A 21,475-nucleotide genomic window follows, 5' to 3' on the forward strand; every position below is an offset into this window, starting at 1 on the left:
AAGCGGGATTGCAGGAAGGGTGGGTTTAGATGAAATGTGAGGGAGAAATTCCTCCCTGTGAGAACGGTGAGGGTGGCACAGCTTGCCCAGGGAAGCTGTGGCTGCCGCGGCAGTGTCCAAGGTCGGGCTGGACGGGACTCGGAGCAGCCTGGAATAGCGGCAGGCGTTCCTGCCAGGGCAGGGGGCAGGAGGGGGATGCACCCAGCGTGTCCCCTCAGCCCCGGCTCTCCGTCGCCGTGTGCCGGCCCCGGGCCCGGCGTGCGCGGGGTGGGCCGGGGCGGGGCGGCGGGGCTGGGCCAGCGGGGCGGGCGCGGAGCGGCGGCGGCAGAGCGGCGGCAACGGCAGCGGCAGCGGCAGCGGCAGCATGGAGCGGGCACGGAGAATCTTCGGGGGACCCAAGGTGGGCTGGCGGCGCTGCCGGAGGCGCAGGGCCGGGAACGGGGCGTGCAAAACCGGCACCGAGGTGCTGCGAACGGGAGCGGCGGTGCGGAGGTGCCGTGCCCGTGTCTGAGGTGCCGTGCACGGGGCTGAGGGACCGTGCTGGGGGCTGAGGTGTTCCCAGGGGTACCGTGCCCGGTTCGGAGGCGCCGTGCCCGGTCCGGAGGTGCCATGCCTGGGGGTGCCGTGCCCGGTTCGGAGGTGCCGTGCCCGGTCCGGAGGTGCGGTGCCCGGTTTCGGAAGTTCCGTGCCCGGTTCGGAGGTGCCGTGCCCGGTGGTGCCGTTCCCGGTTCGGAGGTGCCGTGCTCGGGGCTGAAATGCTGTGTCCGGGGCTGAGGTGCCGTTCCCGGTTCGGAGGTGCCGTTCCCGGTTCGGAGGTGCCGTTCTCGGTTCGGAGGTGCCGTTCTCGGTTCGGAGGTGCCGTGCCCGGTTCGGAGGTGCCGTTCTCGGTTCGGAGGTGCCGTTCTCGGTTCGGAGGTGCCGTTCTCGGTTCGGAGGTGAGGTGCCGCGCTCTGGCCGTGCCCCGGAGCCGGGCGGCCGCTCCTGCTCTCCGCAGCCCGGGGCTGTCCCGGCCGGAGCTGCGGCACGGCCGAGCCCTCGCTGGGGACGTGCTCCGGGACAGCGCTCGGTGCCCCCGCTGTCACCCCGCGGTGCCAGCCCGCTGCGCTGGCCCGGCCCGGTGCTCCCCGCAGGAACGGGCACGGCCCGTCCCGGTGTCCCGCTCATCCCGCCGCCGGGGCGATGCGGGTCAGGCGCATCCCAGCGCCCGGCCGGGAACGCAGCTGCGCCGGGCTGGGGATGCACAGGTGGCCTGGCTGGGGAAGGAGAGGCTCTGAAGGGCCCTGCGTCCCAACCACTATCGTAGTCTGCTAAAACAGATGTTTTCTCTTGTGTCTTTTGTTTTGTTGATTTGGGTGCACTTTTTTTTTTTTTTTTTTGTGGTTTCGTTGTTTGGTTTTTTGGTTGTTTTTTTTTTTTTCTTTCACGTTTAGTTCAGTTGTTCCTCAGATACCCATGACACCACTTTGGAGCACTCTCTGACAGCAGGCACCAGTCTTTCACTGTCTCCATGCCCTGTATACTACATCTCTAGTAGGCTCATATGGTAATGTTTTTATTATCCAGATTGTAACCTAGAGGACTAGAGGAGGAAGAAGATGAAACAGCTGTGGTTAGCAATAGTCCTGTATCTGATAGAAGAACACTGCCTGTGCTGCAGAATGGCTCAGCTATCATGCTGTGGTCTGGGTAAGATGCTGTTCAGGGTGTGCCAGGTTGGGCTCTTGTGGGAAAGTAGGAGTCAAGGCAGAGGAGACCAAGAAAAGTGATGTGGGAGTTGTGGTGCTGCTCTGGGAGAACGTGAGTGGTGGCAACTTCTTGTGGCTTTTCCAGAGAAGAAGACTGTATCCAAAACCACAAAAGGATTGGGGGGTTTTGCTGCTGTTTGCAACCTCTCCCACTCACTCTCAGCTGAGTTTGCACCAGGAAAGTCTCACATACTTGGAAAGGGCAGTGTGCACAGGTCTGATTCATGTTTCATTCCATCACTATGGTTCCCTTTCTAGGAAGCTGATCCATGCAATAGCAGGCAATCCTTGATACCAAAATCCAGGGAGCATTGGCAGCTGCTAATGGTTAAAGCCTTTTTAAGTGCACTTCAGTTTTGGGAGATGGTGGTGCTTCATCAGCTCCACTAAGAAAAAAGGCTGTTGATTCACCCTGGTGATTTTAAACTTTTGGTCGAGAGAAGCAACTTAAGTTCTTCTTTCATTTGTGCTTCCACTTTCCCAGTGAATGGGAGACTGGGATACCAAAGAGAAAGACCTAGGAAAAACTGCAGGGTTTGACTGCTAAGATCAGGCTTCTGTTGTCTGGCTATTGGCAATTATGGGATTGGTTTTCCTGACTCAGGCAGTCCCTTTCAGTCCTGTGAACCTGCTAAGTCAGGCTTGGGGGGAAAAAATGGGCCTGAAGTCAGTTATTGAGCCCTATTCATTCCTCTGGATCCTCTGCCATTGGGAATGATCAGTTTTGTGTTTTAGAGATGTTTCTGGCAACTGGAGCAGCTTCTGCCCCAGCCGAATGTGGGGCTGGGGCTGCCTCTGTGTTTTTCAGGAACTCGCTGACTCCCAGTGACTGCAGTGATGAACAGGGAGCTGTGGCAGGACAACTTTGAACCCTGCTTATCTCAGGCCATAAAAGAACAGAGAAGTTTGATGTTCCTTTGATGTCAACCATCACCCTTTCTGTCCCACAGCCAGAGCAGAGACTGTGTCCTTGCTCGTTGCCCTCTTCTTGTAGGCCTGCCCCAGCTTGAGGGCTTCAGGACATGTGGCTGTCTTCTGCAGCTCCATGTGCCATGCTGTGAAGAGCAGAATGGGAACAGGGGTTTCTGGGCTCAAGCCCACTCTCTTCAGGGACTGGTGTAGCTCATTTATAAAATAATCATCAGGTGACTTGGGGGAGCTCTTCTGTGAGGCACACGGTGTGTGTCAGAGAAGAGTGGCTGCTGGCCCAGCCTGGGTGGTACCAAAGAGCCTGTGCTGGCTGTATCCAGGGGGTTTGAGTGGATGTCCTGCCCTGTAGCCCTGCAGACTCTCCCTGCCCATCAGGGGGACTGCAGGAGCACGATGGTGTGTGGAGGATGATGTTGGATTTGGCTTGTCCACCTCTAGTGCCCATCCTGGCCCCCGACCTGGCATGGTCAGAGCCTGGTGCTGCTGAGACTGCCCTGAGCTCTGCCCTGAGCCATGCCTTACACAGTGCTACCTTGTGTGCTCAATTCTTTTACAGCGTGGTACAGGGATGCTCTCGGATAACCTTCCCAGATCCAGGTGGCAGTAGGAGTTTGTCTTGGTGCCACACAAAGTGCCAGGACTCTGTTTACTGCTCTGAAGGGGTGCTGTGCTCCAGCCAGGGGTGGGTGTGAGCTCTGTGGTGGGTTGGTGGGCACATGGCACCTCATCACCTGTGATGACACACAACCACCATCACCTATTAATGTCACCAGGAGTCTCACACTGAGGTCAGTGATGTAGTTGGTGCCAGGCGTCTCAGCACAGAAGCATCCTCCTCTTCCTCAGCCACCAAACCCATGAATCATTGTCCAGATGCATAGAAAACACAGATATTTCCTGCAGTGGAGCTCTTTGGGGCTTGTAGTCTCCCATGTTCCTCTTTTAAAGGCTCACCCCTTGCAGCAGGTGACAGGTGCATTTGTGGTGTCCTCAGGTTTGAGGATAATGCTGTGCTACTTCCACTTCACAACTCTCTTGAGCCACTCTCACCTCTTGCTTCTAAATGAGAGTTTGGGATGAACTTAGGATGAGGAACTCTTTTTTCCTAACAGCACATTTCCTTAAAACCAGACTTAGGGGAACATAGTTAATTGTTTTTTTTTCAGTGATTTGCCATGCTTATCAAACAATTGACAAATTACAGCTGTAATTAGCCTGGTTTTCAGCCATTGAGGTTAATAGAATGAGACTAAGTCATCATCTTTCAAAAGGCTGATAAATAATCCTGGGCAAAGTCACTGTTAAGGGTTTTAAAATGATGCAACTTTATCAGCTGCCTGATTATCTCTTAACGTCTGCTGGAAACCTCACAATAAAAGGAGAGGACTGACTTTGGTCATTGTATATATTTTTAAAAAGACCCTAACAACCCCCTAATACAGAAAATCCTTCAAGTGCCTTAGCTTGAATGGCTTTTTTTATGCCATATAATGGGCAAGCTGAGCAGGTAACTGCTCTGCCATGGTCCACTGATCAAACCATAATAGAGAAATTGTGTTGGGTCGACTGTGGATGAAAATACTTTGAATGTTTGGTTAACTTTTTCCCCTTAATTTCACTAAAATGAAAATAATCAGACTTGATCTTGGAATGGAACATACTTGTTTGAGGACCTTCATTTTGTGTTTGAATTTATTTTTGAAGCTTATTTCATCTCAAAGAAAACATTACAATATTTTCAGAGAAGTCAAGCCAGAGCCCTTAAAACTTCTCCTTTTTGAAAATCCAAACCAACTTGCTGATATCTGCACTGAGTCATGTGCCATGGTTGAGCTAAAACTTTTTTTTGCATAAAAGTGGAAATGGCTGGGTTTGCTCAACCATGGCCTTGCTGGGGACTGTCTGTGCTGAGGAACACACAATTTACAGCCTTTTGAACGTTCTTTGAACCCATCCCTCTGGCTTCCAACAAGTCCAAACTTAAAGCTTTATTGCATTACACTCTGGGTTTTTGATGTGCTGGTGGGAGGTCAGGGGAGGTGCATGAGGGACTGAAGGGTTCCTGCACAGAGCTGGTCCTGAGGGTTCCCCCTGTACCTGGGAGAAGAACAGAGCTCCTTCCTCGGGAAAGCACTGGAGAGTTCTGCTGCTCTCTTGTTCTCCATCAGAGCAGGTGGTCCCACATCCAGCTGGGCTGTCAGAAGGAAGTGATCAGTCTGGTCTGGTGGGTGGCATCCCTGCCCACGGTAAGGGGGGGCTGGGGCTAAATGACCTTTAAGTTCCTTTCCAACCCAAACCTTTCTGTGATTCTATGATCAGTGGTCCTGGGATGGCTGAAGGCTCCTGTCCAGTGCTGGTGCAGCCTGTGGTGCTGTTCAGATCCTTCACCAGGTGTTGAGATCCCAATATCGTGTGTGTGCTCGTGCTTTCTCTACAAATAAATCAGAAGGTTTGGGGTGAGAGAGCACATGCCCATGGAGCTGTGTTCTGAGGAGCAGAGAGCTCTGGAAGGAGCACTGGGCTCCTGCATTCACCTTATTTCTGCTTGCTCAGGCATTGTCCCCTAGAGCCACAGTTCAGAGAAAACCCTTTCATCCTTATCTGGGTACTTTCCTTGGCTTAAGGCAAGGTCATGTCACCCATTTGTATGTGGAAAAGACTTGTGCTTTGTTTACCCGAAACAAACACGGCAGGAAGAGAGCTGAAATGTAATCTGCGGTGAGCAGCCTCCCACGGACCTGGAAACCCTCAGGGTTTGTGAGCAAGGTGCCCAGGGCAGATGAGCTGCTGGGCTGTGCCTCTGCTGATTGCATCCTTATCTGGAGGCCTGTAGGCACACTTCCATCTTGTCTTGGATGTCCTTTGGCCATCTAAACAGCATAGAATAGTTCAAACTCTGCTCTCAAGCACTGGTCTGGAGGAAAGCCAAAACTTTTTGGGTTAAACAGCATTGAACAAGGGTTTCTTAGGACACAGACCCAAAAAAAAGGCTGGCAGGGGACAAAGAGCCTGTTGCTGGTATTGGAGAGGCACTTGCTGCTTTACAAGCATCTTGCCTGCAGAAGAGGCAGGAGGAGGTGACTTAGATGAAGGTGAAGGATGCCGTGGAATCTGCTTTCTCACTGATGGAAATGTCATGTTGGGATGTTCTTGCAGGAAACACTTGAAAAGTGTTTGAGGGAGAAGACCTCAACAGGTTCAGGTTGCTTTGTTTTTAAACCCAATGTGAGCAAATTTCAAGCCTGTAACTCCATCAGAAAGACATGAGGTCTGTTGAATATCTCAAGGAGTGGATCTTGCATGGTTTTGAAATAAGAACTGGAGCTCAAGAGTGGAAAACATGCCAGGCATCTACATCTGGCAATGCAGACCATGTTTGTATCCTGTTATTTTATTTGCTGCTTTGCAGGACATTTAGTCCTCATAAGCAGGATTGCATAACTCAAGGAGAGGGGAAAGATCAGTTTTTGCCCTTCATAAATCTTCCTCTCTGTAGATTGAGATGTTATCTTAAGGGTAGGAGCAGAGGCAGGCACGTGTTTTTACAATCTGCTGTCAGCGGTGGCTGTGGGTGTATCCATGACCAGCTGATGGCCACCAGCAGCTTGATCCATCCTCAGCCTGCCCCACCTGCATTTTGCATCCCACCAGTGTTTCAGTGGCAGCTTGGTGGCCATCATGAGGAGATGGCCTGAGCCCCAGCACTGTCCCTGCCCTGCCTTTTGCAGCAGGAGTGGCCAGTGGGAGCCCTGGCAGTGAGGCAGGTGCTCTGCCTGCAGGGCAGGTGTGCAGGGTGTGTGTGGGGATGGAGTGAGCTCCTGGGCATCAGCTCCTGGGCACTGCCAGCCCTGGGCCAGGAGCTCACCTCGCCTGCTCTTGGGCACTTGCAGGCACTGCTTGCTCAGTTTTCTCCCAGCTCCTGGTAGTTATTGTTTGATACATACCCTGATGCCAGAGAGGTTGTTTTAATTAGTAACCCTGGGTAGTTTAGTTATCCATGCAAATATCCAGTCCTCTTCTGAATCCTACTCCTTTCTTACCCTTGGCACCCTGCAGCTATCATCTATGCAGGAAAATGCATAGATGTTATAACTAAATGTCCATGATGTTATAACTTAAAAGAACCTTGTGTATTAAGTTTCTAATCTACAGTTTCATTTAAAAATACAGTAAAATCTAATGTGTATTTTGTAGGCTATTCTGTTACCTAAAAGAAAACAGTTCTGGAAAGATGGATATCTAGCTGAGACATTTTACAGCTAATATTTTCCTTCCCAGTTCAACTTCCAAATCACATTTGTCATGTTCCTCCGAAAGCCCCAGCTGGCTAATGGAAAAAGCTTGCTTTTGCTTTTCTGGCTCTCTTTCTCCAAAATTCAATGTTTCAGCAATAATGGGGAAATAGGGCTTCAGAGTGAAAAGACTTGAGTTACTGTCCTATTTTTAATGGGTAAAAATTTAAGTGTTTTATTTTGAAACCTTGTTAGCTCTATGGGGCAACTTCTTCTTCTTGTTATTATTATTATTACTGTTATTGTTGTTATTATTATTATTTTACAGCACCTTTGTGCCATGGGACTGACCCCTTGTGTAGGATTAGAGAGCCTGTAAGCCCTGATAATACCATGTAACTAACAACCCAGTAGGAGCTGATTCTTGGAAGTGAAGTCAAAGTTTTCATGTAATGACTCTTAGCAAATTAATTAGGGTTTGGCTTCCTGTGATTTCAAGGAGGAAGCGAGATGGAAAGTCAAGGTGTCTGGAGTTTGCTTTTTTCACTCCTCCTGAACTCTAAATAAGGATAGGGCAGTACCTCAAAATTACTGGAAACAGGATAAATTTCTAAAGTTTCATTAAACGTGTGAGCTGCAGCAAAATACTTAGACAATACATAGATATTGAAAAAGAAACTTCATAATGATTATATTTAAAAAACGTTTATGTGTCATGACTTTGTCCCTGTATTGGCTACATTTATACCCATGTGAGCACCAGTTACTTCTCTCTGAATTATTGTTGCAGCTCAAGAGTGCCTGACCCATTTCTCTCATTGCAGGTAGAGCTTCACGTCCACCTGGATGGAGCCATCAGACCAGAGACCATCTTGTACTTTGGCAAGTGAGTTGTGGGGGGAAGTAAGCTCAGGAAGCTGCAGTGCAAAGGCATCCTCCCTTCTGCTTCTCCAGATCTGTGACACAGGAGCTCCTGCAGGCAGCAAACCTGGCTGGTGCTGGTTCTGTCTCTGCCCAGACCTGGCTGCACAGTGTGAGGACACTGAGCACACCCCAAAAGACAGGGGGGGCTTCCCAGGTAGCAGGAATGTGACTGAGGTGGGTTTGGGAGCTGGGCAAGCTCAGAGGAGCCACCATGAGAAAAGTCCAGAAGATGTCTCTTAAAGAGCTGCCTGCCTTTGAAGTGTACCCAGGGTACAGCTGTATTCTCATTTCTTTTTCCACATTCCTCATCACAAAACCAAGTGGAATGGCAGCAGGCTGGGAGTCTTGTCTTGGTGGTGGTGCTGCTGCTACATGGGTTGGGAGGAAAAGCCAGCTTGGGTGGCCTTGCCTGCCCTGCTGCCATGTGCATTTGAATCCCAGGCTGTCTGCCTGGTGTCAGCAGGCAAGGAGTCTCCCTGGTGTGGGGCTGGCCCAGGGAAGCACCTGGCAGTGGTTCAGAGAGAGGCTGTGACAGAGCCCACGTGCATCTTCCTTCAGTGGGGATTGTGTGGGAAGCACGGGGTGAATGATTAACCTGTGCCAGGGCCTGGCTCCACATTTGTAAGCAAAACAAACAAGATTTCTTCCAGCTGTCACTGATACCCTCAGACCAAGAAGGTGGCAAGGGTAAGGATTTCAGTAAATGGCTCTTAGGCACAGCTCTGGTATTTTGGGGAGGCAGTCAGTTCTGGTATTTTGGGGAGGAGGATGGGGAGGGGTTCTAGCATCCTGTGAGCCCAGCAGATTCCAAGGCAGTGCAGTCCTGGGGAGAAATATTCTTTCTGGAGTAGCTTTTTCTGCAGGGCCTGGCCATACTTTTTGCTGTGTAGTCAGAGAAAGGAGGGTGGATCAGGGCTGTCCTTCCCATTTTCTGCTGGATGCTGGCATGGTGAACTCAGGGTTCCTGCTGGTGGGCTGCAGGGCTGGAATACAGCTCCAAGTGAACAGCAGAGCTGGTGCTGACTCCCTGGGGCTCTGCTGGGTCCCTCTGCCTGCAAACAGAAAATGCCAGTGTAGTCCCCTAGGAGAGTTGTAGGAGCCCTGAAACCCAGGAGGCACTGGCTGTCTGGGGATCCTGTGCCAGGATCCTTTCTTAGGGCAGAAACCTTCATTGCCTGAGCATCTGCTGAGTTCCCTCTTATTTTTAAACAGCCCTGGCACCCCCCTGAGCTGCCAGCCCTTGAGTGGAGCAAGGCTGTGCTATTCATGGGCTCTAAAACCTGCACTCGCACACAAACCACTGGGACAGTGCAGAGGGCTGTAGGGGACTGACTGCCTTAATAACTTCACCCTGGGCACAGAATGCTGCTTGTGGCCTATTTTTAAAGTAAAGAGCTGGAAATAATTTTGCTAGGTGGTGTTTGACCATGTAGACAGAACCCCAAGCTGCTGGGATGCACAGGCCCCCGTGGGCAGTGCACTGCTGAACTCAGCTGTTTTTAGAAACCTCGTCTCCAATTCTGTCAGCTCTGGGTCAGTCTTTGCATCATTCCTGCTCAGCCAAAGGGCTCAGAGGTGTGACAGACCCCTCGTGGGGACTGGGTGTCCCCAGGAGAGGTGCCCTTTCTGTGATGGGATGGTGTGCATGGTGCTGCCCGTGGCTGGAGGGAGCTCTGGGCAGGACACCGAGGTGGCAGTGAGGACAAACATGTTCCCCTCTGGCCACTTTGCTGCAAGAAGAATCCCACCTGCAAGGAGGGTTGGATGGGGCAGCAGCAGCCCCAAAAGCCACACTGGCATGATGCACCAGATCTTGGCATCCAGAGGCATGGTTCCAGTGTGGATCGACCCAAAGCACTGCCACTGATGCCTGCAGGAAGGCACTGCCTCAGCAAGCACATGGAGCAGGTCAGGGACGTGGCTTTGCTTTAGGAAACTTTGCTGTGGCAGGTGGAGGAAGGTGCAGGTCAGTTCCTGGAGCAGAGACTGAGGTGTCCGTGCCATGGAAAGGGCAAGGCAGGGGGGAAAACCGATGCCTTGGCAGCAGTGAGTGTTCCTTGCTGAGTGCCAGCAACTTAATCTGTGCAGATTGCATGTGAGGGCTGAGCATGGGGCTGCTCTCCTTGCTGGCTGAGTGGGGAAGGAGCAATGTTTACCAAGGCCAGGAGCAGGGTCCTTTGGACTGTGTCCCTGCATGGCTCATTGGGATGGCTGCTGGCAGGGCAGCACTACAGCTGGCTCTGGTGTTTTGTCTCTATTAGCAGAGTTCTTCCATCAATCAGCTGTAATTCATTGTGGCAGGAAAGAGGATTAAAAACAAATGTCTGGTTATTATTCCAAATTTGTTTTGGCTTGTGCAGGGTACCAGAGGGCGGGGGATGGCAAAGCTTGCCCAGAGAGCTGCAGCACCCTTGGCTGGCAGCCCCCTGGATCTCAGCTGTCCCCACACCAGGAACACCTTCACCCACTCAGAATTCCAGCTGCTCCTGGGAAAGATGGCTCTTCCTCTTGGAGGCATTTATGTGGGCATCAGCATGTGTGTCCCTGCAGTGAGAGCAGTTGTTGCCCTTTGTTCCTGTGTGGGAGCTGTTCCTGTCACAGGAGATGCCACCAGGATGCTGGGCTCAGAAAGCAGCTCGCTCTCAGGAGCTGCTGGCACTAAACCCACGAGCCACAACACTTCTGCCTGTGTGATCCCAGGCCCTGGAGCATCTCCTTGATTTCTTAATCCTTTGAGCCTGCATAAGTGGTAATTAACTCTTCTGAAGAATTTTGGAAATTCTGCTGCTAGGTCTACGAGGTGCCGAGAAATAATCCAGAGCCCCTTTAGATGAACTCCTTCTTAAGCTTAAAATGTGCCCTGGCTGTGTTCCTGCCGGGTCAGGCTGGGCTTGTATTTGGGTTTGTTTGTGCTTTGCCTGTGTTTTGGATTGCCTTCCTCTCTGCTGAGGTTCAGGGCTCCATCCGTGAGGAGCTTTTGGAAGGACAGGGTGTACTGTATCTTTCCTGTGAGGAAATGATGGTTGATGCTGCCAGCTTTGGATACAGTTGGTGTATAAAACGGGCTGATTAAAAATGTGATAACCTTCCCTGTCAGTAACATGTGGCTTTATTTCCAGGAAAAGAGGCATCCCCCTCCCTGGGAACACTGTTGAGGAGCTCCTGAAGTATGTCAGCTATGACACACCACTGACACTCCCCCAGTTTCTAGAGAAATTTAATTACTACATGCCTGCCATTGCGTAAGTACCCTGCTTTTTGCTTTTACCCCCTCACCCTTGGCAGGATCAGCCTCGGAGGTCCCCTGTGGGCCCTGAGGGTGACAGTCCCACTGCCATCCCTGCAGGGGTGACCGTGAGGCAGTGAGGAGAATTGCCTACGAGTTTGTGGAGACAAAAGCCAAGGAAGGAGTCGCCTACGTGGAGGTCCGGTACAGCCCTCACCTCCTGGCCAACTCTGGTGTGGCTCCCATCCCCTGGGGACAAGCTGAGTGAGTGATCTGGCTGTGCTGGGAGCTGCTGGGTGGCTGGGTGGGCATGGAGAAGGCATCCCCATGCCAGTCAGCCACTGTGCCTTCAAAGGCTGCTGTAACAAACCTCCTTCCTCCTCCCATGCAGTGAGAGCCAGCATGCTTCCACCTCTGTCTCCCACCAACGGGGTTTTTCACCTTAAACACCTCTGTGTGCTGCAGTGTTTTAATGTCCCTTGCTCTGGGCACTGAGTTCTGTGCTCAACCATCTGGCTGAAGCCCTTCCCTGTGAGAGGGAAAGGAATGTCCCCATATGGACAGCCTGACCACAGAATGGGAGTTTGAGCTGGCAGAGGTGGTGGCTAGTGTTGGAGGGGGCCTGCTGCTCTGATCCCTTCCTTTCATGTCATCCCCTGTGTGATATGTGCCTCTCATTAAATCAGTGCTGGGCTCTGAGGCCCCTCCAGAGTGTGCTGTGGTGGGTGCAGAGCCCTGGGCTTGCAGAGAATTGTGTGCCCCAATGAGATGCTCTGGCAAAGAGGGGATTCCTCTGCTCAGGCAGGAGGGACAGTCAGTTCCCTAAGGCTTTTCTGCATCTTAGTGTCATCTGTGCCTGCTGCAGTGGTACAGGAGTTACACCTGTACCAGGTGAATGTGGCTGTGGCAGGGGTGTAAAAGGGCTCTGGGTGGTCTCACTGGGCAAGTGGAACCTGGGGCAGCCTGTGCTCATGAGGGGCTGCTGGGCTGGACCTGCCTGCCTCCCTGGCAAGTGTCTGGCCTCTTGCTGATGGCTTTTCTTCCCTGCAGGGGTGACCTCACTCCAGATGAAGTGGTTCAGATCGTAAATCAGGGACTGAAGGATGGAGAGAGGGATTTCCACATCAAAGCCAGGTCTATTCTATGCTGCATGCGCCATATGCCAAGTAATGTATTGCAGCTGCCCTGCTGCTCTGCTCCCTTCCCTGAGGGGTTGGGGGGGATGTCCCTGGGGCTGGGACCCTGCAGGACATGGGGAGAGCCCCAGTCTGTGGGGCTGGTGCAGCACCAGACAGTGCTGGGGGTCTCTGGGGGTCTCTGCTCCTTTCACTGTAGGGCAAAGCTCTGCTGGATGCAGGAGTGGGGGTCTCTGGGTACAACCAGTATCTGAACTGGTTGTGCCTTGCTAGAGGGACAAAAGGGGCATTTCTGTGCTCTCCTGGGGGAGCTGTGCTCTCTGCTCCCTGCCCAAAGGCCAGAGCTCACCTTGGGCCAGTAAAAGCCATTGGCACAGTAAGCACTTGCATCTGTCATGAGTGGCTGGAGGTCTGAGAGCAAATGGTCATGGGAGGAGGAGCAGGCATCACATCTCACATTCTCTTCTCATGGTCCCACAGCAGGCTGCTCCTTCCTTAGCCTGGGTCATGGGGCAGCCAGAGAATCCACTGGCAGCAGCCAGTCTCTGCTGGCTAAAGCTGAAAACACAAGTCAGATATACTTAAGGCACATATATAAAATGTTTTTTATAAAATTAGCAGCTCTGACAAAAACCTATGTTGGTAATAGGTGCTGTGACCCAGAATAGTAAGAAAACCCAATTACCAGCATTTCAATGGGCTGCTGAGTTTCACAAGCATCTTCCTCTAGGGAAGGATGCAGCCAGAGAGAGCCTGTGTGACAGCAGCTATTTTATGTGCAGGTTTTATTCTGAGTATCTTCATATCTCACACCAGTTTTATGTGGGCTTAGTAGGGTAGATGGTGGAAAGATTTTTCCTAGTGAGTACGTGATTAATTTGTGTCTAGAAATGTCATAAATTATATTCTTGGAAGCTGGTAGAACCTTGGTAGATTTGAAAGTGGGGTTTTCTTTTTTTTTTTTTTTTTCTTGCTTGCACAGTCAACACCAAACAGTACTTTGAAATCTTGATCCTTATATTTCTGGTTTCTAGGGGGAAAAAAAAAATGTTTTTCTTTGTAGAAACTGGAGAGCTGTCAGGCACTGGCACAGTGATCTGCAGTTACAGTCCCTGCCAGTGCACAAGTGGTAAAGGCAGGAGGTGGCAGGAGCACCCAAGGTTGTGTGCAGCCTGCACTGCCCTGCAGGAGGGATTGCTGCTGCAACCAGCAGAGGTGACATTCTCATACCTGTGTCCCAGCTGATACCCAGAGCCATGATGTGCTTGATAAAAAGTCTTTAGCAGTGCATTCAGGATGTGCTGCACAGTGAGAAGCCACCCTGTAATTAATGAACTGTTGAGAGAAAGGCAGAGATACCTGCCAGAACTGACTCATATTAAACTTGTTAATAAAATAATGTCTCTAACCCAGCAAGCTTGAAAATGGTGGAAAAAAATAGATGATGAAGTTGCACACATCATCCTGGTGTGTTCAAATGATTTGGGGATTTTCTGTACACAGCAGGTGCCTGTTAATTATTAACACAACTGTTTATCTCTGTTTCTTGGCCTTTCTGCTAGGGTTAAGTGCTATGTGAGCTGGTAGATGCAGTTTCTCTCTCAGAGGTTATCTATCCTGATCACAGAGAGCTCTCAAGCAGTTGTTGGCCACTTGTTAGTCTCTTTTTCCCTGCTGGCAAATAGATAAAACTTCAGCTCCTTCCTATCAGGAGTAGAATCCTTGGGAGAGTCAAGGATGCCCTACAACAGGCTTCAGCACAGGGCCCCCCAGAGACCCCTCCCAGCCCAATCTCCTCCCTGGCACAGCTCATCTGGTGGGGCAGATCCTGCCTTACCCTTACCTTGCCCAGCCAGGGAAGGGATGATAGCTCAGGAGCTGAGGGATTTCTCCAGCCCATCATGTTACAGCCCCTGGCAGTGCAGTTCATCTTACCTCGAGCTACTGCAGCAGTCACTGCTGCTTGGAAGATTTTTAATTAATTTTTTCCCCTGCTTGAAGTGAGCAGAAAAACATGATTGGAGCAGTTTTATAGCTGGTGAATGCATTTAATTTCCCTTTCACTGACAACAGACTGATCAGTTGACAGCTTTTATATTCCTGAAGATCACAGAGATGACAGACCTTTCTAGGAATTTGCTAGCTTTCTTTTTGAGCATCAAATTTTGGGAAAGACTAAAGAAAGTAGCTCTAGCCTTCTAGTTATAGGACCAGGATTTGTTTAGAAAAATGCTGAAGGTGTGACCCTTATGAATGCTTCCTCTTGAATGCTGGTGCTGCCTCTCCCAGGCTGGTCTCCAGAGGTGGTGGAGCTCTGCAAGAAGTATCAGAATGACTCTGTGGTGGCTGTTGACCTGGCTGGAGATGAGACCCTGAAGGTGGAGGATTATTCTGAGCATAAGAAGGCTTATGAGGTTTGTGGAATAAGTTTTTAAAAAATTACAAGAAGAATATATATTGAGAGGATGTGTGTGAGGGGATGCTTTTCAAACTGCAAACAGCTGGGACAGCTTAAAAATTAGTTGCAGCTATTAAAAACATTCAGTTAAATAGAAAAAGCATTTGTTTATATTTCCTAAGTGATTAATGGCAGGCATCATTGCTAAAGCATGGTCTTAGAGCTGGGGCTTGGCATGCTGTGAGTGTGACATGAGGTACATGGAGCCCAAATCAACCCCCACTCCTCTGCTGTTGGCTCCTGGGGCTTGGTGAAACCACAGCCAAGGGTGGAAGAGACTGGCCTTTCCAGTCTGGCAGAAATCACTGAGGAGCAGAGCAGAAACCACACATTTGCAGGGCTTTTATCTGATCATCTCAAATGCAAACACTGGAATGGCTTCAGGAGCCTGATCCCAGGCTCTCCCCAAACCTCAGCCTTTGCAGTGGCTCCAAGGGAAGGGGAAAGCCTCTCTGCTCTTTGCTGGTGGAATTTGGGGTTGTCAGTCCCCACCATCAGTGGGGAGGAGGTTGTGCACCATTACTGACAGAAAGGGTGGTGGTTTGCAAGCAGTGCTCAGGTCTGAAAGGACTTGGGGCTTCCTTGGGGTCTTCACCCCGTCAGTGGGAGCTGATACAGGGCTGGCCTGCTGTGCTGAGTGAACAGGGTTATTATAGACAATGACAAGGGAACAGGGCTTCATTAACTGATGGGAAGGCAGCCTCAACCTGCCCTGGTGGGCCAGCAGTACCAGGTCCAGCCTCCTCTGCCTGAAGGATGCATCTTGTCTGTGTGCCAGGGGCTCACTCAGGCTCTGAGATGCTGAAGCAACCCCCCCTCCCATCTGTATTAAGTAAAAACACTGAAAAACACTCCTGAGTGCAAAGCCCTGAAGGAATGTCTGTGAACAACATCTGCTGCAAGGTGGGGCTTGCAGCCTGTCTGCTGCTACCAGCTGGGTGGCCCTTCTCCAGCAGAGCAGGAGCCAGGCTTCCCTCTAGGCTCCATGGCTTCCCAAAGCCCGGGTGGCCTGTGACCCCTGGCAAAGAAATTTTCAGGGTGATCATGGAGCTGCACCCAAAGCTGCCCTCACAGGGTCCCTAGGGCTGGGCTCCACCCCTGGCCCCTCACAGTGTCACAGCATCTCTTCATCTCTGCCCTGGGTTGCTTCTACATCCTCACACGTGGCTGCAGCTAGCCAAAAATACAGAAGTTCCATAGCATGGAACTGCTGCAAGTTTCATGCAGAAGGGCAAGAGGGTGGAGGAAGGGGAGCTCAGAGCTTGCTGCTGTCTGGAGAGGAGGCAGTGGTGAACTCAGCCAGGGTTAAAAGCCCGTGAAGAGCCTGGCTGGGCTCCAGTGGAAGATAACCAGGATTTTTAAGTGTCTCTGTATGTGACATTACCGAGCTCTTGCAGCCCTTGGAGTGCAAGGCTCGTGATCTGTGGGCTCTTGGCACAGGAGCCTTGCTGTGAGAGCAGTGCCAGCCCCAGAGCTGGCTGTCCTTGCTGCAGGTGATGGCACAGGAGGATGTTCTGCCCTGTTTTGCAGGAAGCTGAGAGGAGTGGGATCCATCGCACCGTCCATGCTGGGGAGGCCGGCCCGGCTGCCATGGTCAAGGAGGTACGAGGAGCTCCTGCCTCAGGGCACAGAGGGACAGGCTGTGATGTGCCCTGCCCAGGGCACAGAGGGACAGGCTGTGATGTGCCCTGCCCAGGGCACAGAGGGACAGGCTCTGATGTGCCCTGCCCAGGGCACAGAGGGACAGGCTGTGATGTGCCCTGCCCAGGGCACAGAGGCATCCAAGTCCTCCCCAAATCCATAGCAGAGTGAGCCCTGGGGACATGGGCACAGATCTTACAGCTGGAAAGGGATGTGCCAGGGGCCAGCTCGGGGGTGTGGCAGTACCTGCAGTGGGGTGGGGGCTCTGGGCAGGCAGGGCTGAGCCGTGCCTGAGGCTCTGAGTGCTTTTCCTGTGCTCTCTAGGCAGTTTATGTCCTGAAGGCCGAGCGTGTTGGCCATGGATACCACGTCGTAGAGGACCCTGAGCTCTACAAGCAGCTGCTGAAAAAAAATATGCATTTTGAGGTAAGGATGTGCCATGGGGCTGTGACAGCCAGGGTGGTGCTGAGTGGAAAACAAGCCCTCACTCAGGCTGTGCTACAGCCAGGGACAGGACTTGACACCCAGGTGCTGACCATGTGTACAGTGATGTTGTGTTTATGCCCAAAGCTCCACAGGAAAAATGTTGGGGACAAACCTGTGTGTTTGCTGGGAGCACTGGTGTGCACAGCAGCTTGTGGGAGGGATGTGGCAGAGAGAATGGATCCTTGTGTGGCCATGGATAAATTCTGGAGGGCTTATTCACTGATTTATACACAAATCAGGCTGCTGTAACAGAGCAAGTCTGCTTAGAGGGTAGGAATGCCTGGGAGTTACAGTGCATGTAAGGATTTCTTTTGCTTTTCCCCAGAATGGAGATAGCCACTAATAGAGGGAATATGTACTTCATGCAGGTGGTTTTGTAGCTGTGATTGGCACAGGGCTGGTGACTGACTGGCCATGGGGAAGATCCCACAGCCCCTGTCACTGTCCTGTGGGCTCCTTGCATCCCTATCCTGGGACACACAATGGTCTGTCAGAGTAGTGCTGAGGGGCAGCAGTGAACAGAGCTCTAATCTGGTTTTACCAGTGTGCTGAGCTATCTGTGTCCACAGCTGGGGTTCAGATCCATGTGGTTGATTCTGGTTTTCCTGCTCAACTCCCCCAAACAGGTCTGCCCTTGGTCCAGTTATCTCACTGGAGCATGTTCTCCGGACTTCACCAAACACCCTGTAATACAGTAAGACTTCTCAATTATGTGAAATCTCAAATAACCAGGATTTGGGTTGATTACAGCTGTTTTATTGCTTTACAAAGCTAAGGCACAATGTCCTAATTATGTAGGACAATGTGGCATATCCATGTACCTTGGCACGGGAGAGCCTGGTGCAGCTGGAGGGGTGTGGGGGTCCCTTGGGGAGGCTGCCCTGTCCCTCCTGCCCTGCTCTGAGCTATGGGGCACGAGAAGCTACAGCCCAGCCACTCCTGGCAGGTCAGTGCAGAGCCATGAGGGGACAAGCTGAGCCTTGTGCTTTTCTCCAGCAGTCCCAAAGTCTTTGGTATTGCTGCATTTCACCCTGAGAACTTCACAGTATCACAGCCAGTGCTCTGCCCACCAGTTCAAGCTGATTTCCTTGCAGGTTTAAGAAGGATCGTGCCAACTATTCTCTAAACACAGATGACCCCCTCATCTTCAACTCCACCATTGACAAGGACTATGGCATCGTGAAGGAGCACATGGGATTCACTGAAGAGGAGTTCAAGAGAGTTGTAAGTTGGCTGGGTGCTCTGCTGGTGTCTCAGTGCAGCCCAGAATAACCTGCTGGTTTTTCTTTATAAGCTGAAGAGTTTTTAATGGAAAGCAGAAAATTCTGCTCTGGCCTTGTAAGCAGGAAAGTAGGGCCAGGCTCAAAGTACATTTCCCAAAAATTCCTGAGTATTTAAAGACCTTTGCTTTGTGCTGGTATCATTTCTCCTGGGACTGCTGCTAGTGATGGGCCAGAGCAGTTGGCATAAAATAAGGCCATGGAAATGAATCTGAGAGTGGAAACTTTACACTCTCCCTCGCCTGTTGCTGCTCAGAGCCAGGTGCTGGGATGTGCACAGCTGTGTGTTCATGTCTGATGTGTCCTAATGTCCCTGTGTTCCCCCTCTGCCTCCTCAGAACATCAATGCAGCCCAGTCCAGCTTCTTACCCGAGAAGGAAAAGCAGGAGCTGCTCAACAAGCTGTATGAAGCCTATGGGATGGACCCCAATGCATCCTGACCTGTCCCTGGGAGCCAGCCTGGAGGGAGCCCCTCTTCACAAGAGCCTGGCTCTCCTCTGTGCCAGTGGGAGCACTGGCACTGCCCAGAGCCAGCCCCTGTTCCTGGCAGCCCTGTGTTGACCCTCACAGTGCTCATCAGAATCAGACTATCACACACACCTACCTGTAGCCCCCAGTGTCTCTCCTAAATGGATCTCCAGCTTCCTGTCCTGCTGCTGTGCAAGCAGACTGGGTCTGCCTGCTGGCCTGACTCCCTTCTCCATCTGCTGGGCTTTCTGTGCTGCAAATGCAAACAGAACAACCTCCCTTATGGGTTTGTGTCCCCCCCCTTTCCCTGTTTTACCTGTCCTGTCCCGCTGACCTGCCTGGCCCTTGCCTCAGTGCTGAAATATCCACTTTCAGCTCTGCTGTGGCCTGGGTTAATTCACCTTTCCAGGGCAGAGGTGTGCTAGTGCTGGCAGCCCTTTCAGACACAGAGGCTTTATTCTTGTCCCTGTGGGTGGTCACAGCTATATTTACCCAGGGTTAGTCTTGTACTAACAAGACTGGAACAAGAACAAGCTGCTGCCCCTGCCCGTGCACAGGTCCAAAGGGCATTTGAAACAAAATACAATTTTTTTGGCATCCTTTCTTGCAGAGGAACTCCCATGTATCAGGCCTGCCAATGTCACTGCTGCAGAAGTGCACACCTTGGGCTCAGGCCCCAGCTGTGCCCACAGCTGGCCATGACCATGCTTGCACATGCAGAGGAAGTTGGAACATAATTTTACCACTTCAGGCCAAAATCTGCCTTCTGGGATTTTCCCCACTTTTTTAATCTTGGAGAACTCCTGTGAACTGCAGTTTGATCTTCCTCTTACCTTTGTTTAGGACTTGGAAAAAACGTGATTGATTGCCTGGTTTAACAATTCTGCCCTCTTTCTGATTTTATTCAATCATTAGGCACTCTTAAGGCTGAATAAGTAAATTAACCTGGACCCAATGTCACACATTGACTCAGGTCCCATCTGATTGCTTCTCTCACTCAATTATGACACTGGCTAGAAGTCAGATCTTCAGTTTGGTGTAGAATTTATACAGAGAAACTCACCAAAATTTCCTTAGTGATTTTATGGCATTAGAGTGTTTTTACTCAATAAGCAATAGAGCTGTGCATCCAGAGAAGAGACCATTGTTTTCTTACCTGAGTGTGTGGTGTGCTTTAGCATCCCAGGGCTCTGCCAAGATGCTCACTCCAAAGATACTGTACCAAAAAGTTGCCTTTGAAAAGGGGCCATGGTCACCATTGCCACGGACAGACCATGGACTGGCCCAGTCCCTGCCAGCACTGATGGTGTGCTGGGAGTATTTCCATTCTTTCTGGGCTTCCATACTGGCCTTCAGAGTAAAATACTCATCTCTGAAGTACGTGGTGCATATATACACATAGCTAGATAAATGAAGATGAGAGAGTGATTTTCTTACTTTTATAATGCAAAAGATAAAGTATAATTTTAAGGACATGATTGTGGTAAGAAACTGGTTTTGGGTCATTTTTTCCAACAATTGTTTCTGAAGAAGAGTTGCTTGCTTGGATTCTGGACAGTTGATTGTTAATCCTGTTTAATAAAATAACAAATTTATATTAAAAGAGAAATCCTTGTACCTTTCTGTTCAAGGGTGACTCTTAGGAGCTGTGGCCTGTGGTGTCCAATCCCTGCTGGGGGTTCACTGATAGGTGTGATGGGGCCTTTGGTACCTTGCCTGCTGCCAGGTTGGCAGGGAAGCCAGAGGGAAGCCTCTCCCTTGCCGAGCAGCCCAGTTGGATTTGTGGCTCCAGGTTGTTCCAGCCTCCCTGTCCTTTTCCCTTCAGTAACACAAGGGCTGTGCACCACTGCTGGAGCAGCAATGCCATCACATCTCACTTTCCAGGTGTTTATCAAAAGTAGTCACTTTTTTTTTCCTGGTTCCTGGGTTTTGCACAGTTGGTTGATGCTCAGAGCCAAAGAGGGGCAGTCTGGGCTGCTGGGCTTCACCATCAGCGTGGGCAGGGGAGTGCTTGCCCCAAGGTTTTTGGGTTATTTAGTGCTTGGTGAGGCTTTGACAGCTCTGGCATGCCCGTGTTCAGCTGGAAAGAAGGGCTGGGAGCATCCCTGTGCTCAGCAGCTTTGCAGATGAGGATGTGGCTGGATTAAGGCAGTGCCCTTGGTGTTCCAGCACAGGCAGTGACAGTGGCTGAGCTGGCTGTCACTTGCAGGGGGAACCTGATGCCTCTCACCCATCCCCTGAGAGAAGCTGGCCAACAGCTCCCTACTCCTCTGCCTAAATATAATTCTGAAACAGATATTTTCTGACCAGGGAGAGCTAAGATTAGCCCACATTTGACTGTTGGAGGTCTGTGTGGTGCTCAGTCCTTCTGCACTGCCTTGCAGCTCTGTGTGTGTGTGTCATCATAAGCCAAAATTGCTGTTCTGTGGTAAGGAGAGCTGGAAATGGGGCTTAAAGCAGCAGGGCCAGGAGCTCCCTGCTGGTTTGCCCCTGGGCACGGGAAGTGGGAGCAGGCTCTTGGCCACCATCCCTGGCTCTGCAGTGACACCCAGCCAGCCCAGGAGCCCTTTGCCAAAGCAGCAGCCAGGGCCCCTGCCTGGCTGCCAAATCCTCATTTCCTGTGGGGGGCTGGAGCTGTGGGGCCCTCTGTGCTCCCCCCATGGCCATCACTTCTCACAGACAATTCTCCCTCTGCCTGGCAGCCACTTCTCTGCTGATTTATGGCCTCAGACTCGTAATACTCAGTTCTTCTGCAGGCTGGCAGGGAGATGATTTGTCACCAGTGGAGTTTCCCAGGTCAGCTGTGCCCTGTCCCTGTGCTGGTGGCCAGTCCCAGTCAGGCTGCTCCACTGGGATCAGTGAAACACCAGCAATGCTCCTGTAGTTCTGTGCTGCAGAGGGAAACACCTCTTCCCACTGGCACCAATCCTGCTGCTTCCTGGGCAGTCA

The 21,475-nt window shown here is 51.3% G+C and overlaps 1 protein-coding gene across 1 annotated transcript; it reads left to right on the forward strand.

The window, feature by feature from the left end:
* The first annotated feature begins 350 nt into the window (after positions 1-350).
* On the forward strand, positions 351-20,129 carry ADA (adenosine deaminase). The gene is made up of 11 exons (XM_036396017.2): positions 351-400; positions 7,732-7,793; positions 10,951-11,073; positions 11,178-11,321; positions 12,108-12,223; positions 14,483-14,607; positions 16,182-16,253; positions 16,617-16,718; positions 17,405-17,472; positions 17,873-18,002; positions 18,397-20,129. Exons 1-11 carry the CDS (start codon positions 365-367, stop codon positions 18,496-18,498), a joined length of 1,080 nt encoding a protein of 359 aa, XP_036251910.1. The 5' UTR covers positions 351-364; the 3' UTR covers positions 18,499-20,129.
* The last annotated feature ends 1,346 nt before the right edge of the window (positions 20,130-21,475 follow it).

The sequence above is a fragment of the Molothrus ater genome, chromosome 17, assembly GCF_012460135.2.
Source record: "Molothrus ater isolate BHLD 08-10-18 breed brown headed cowbird chromosome 17, BPBGC_Mater_1.1, whole genome shotgun sequence".
Taxonomy (NCBI): Eukaryota; Metazoa; Chordata; class Aves; order Passeriformes; family Icteridae; genus Molothrus; species Molothrus ater.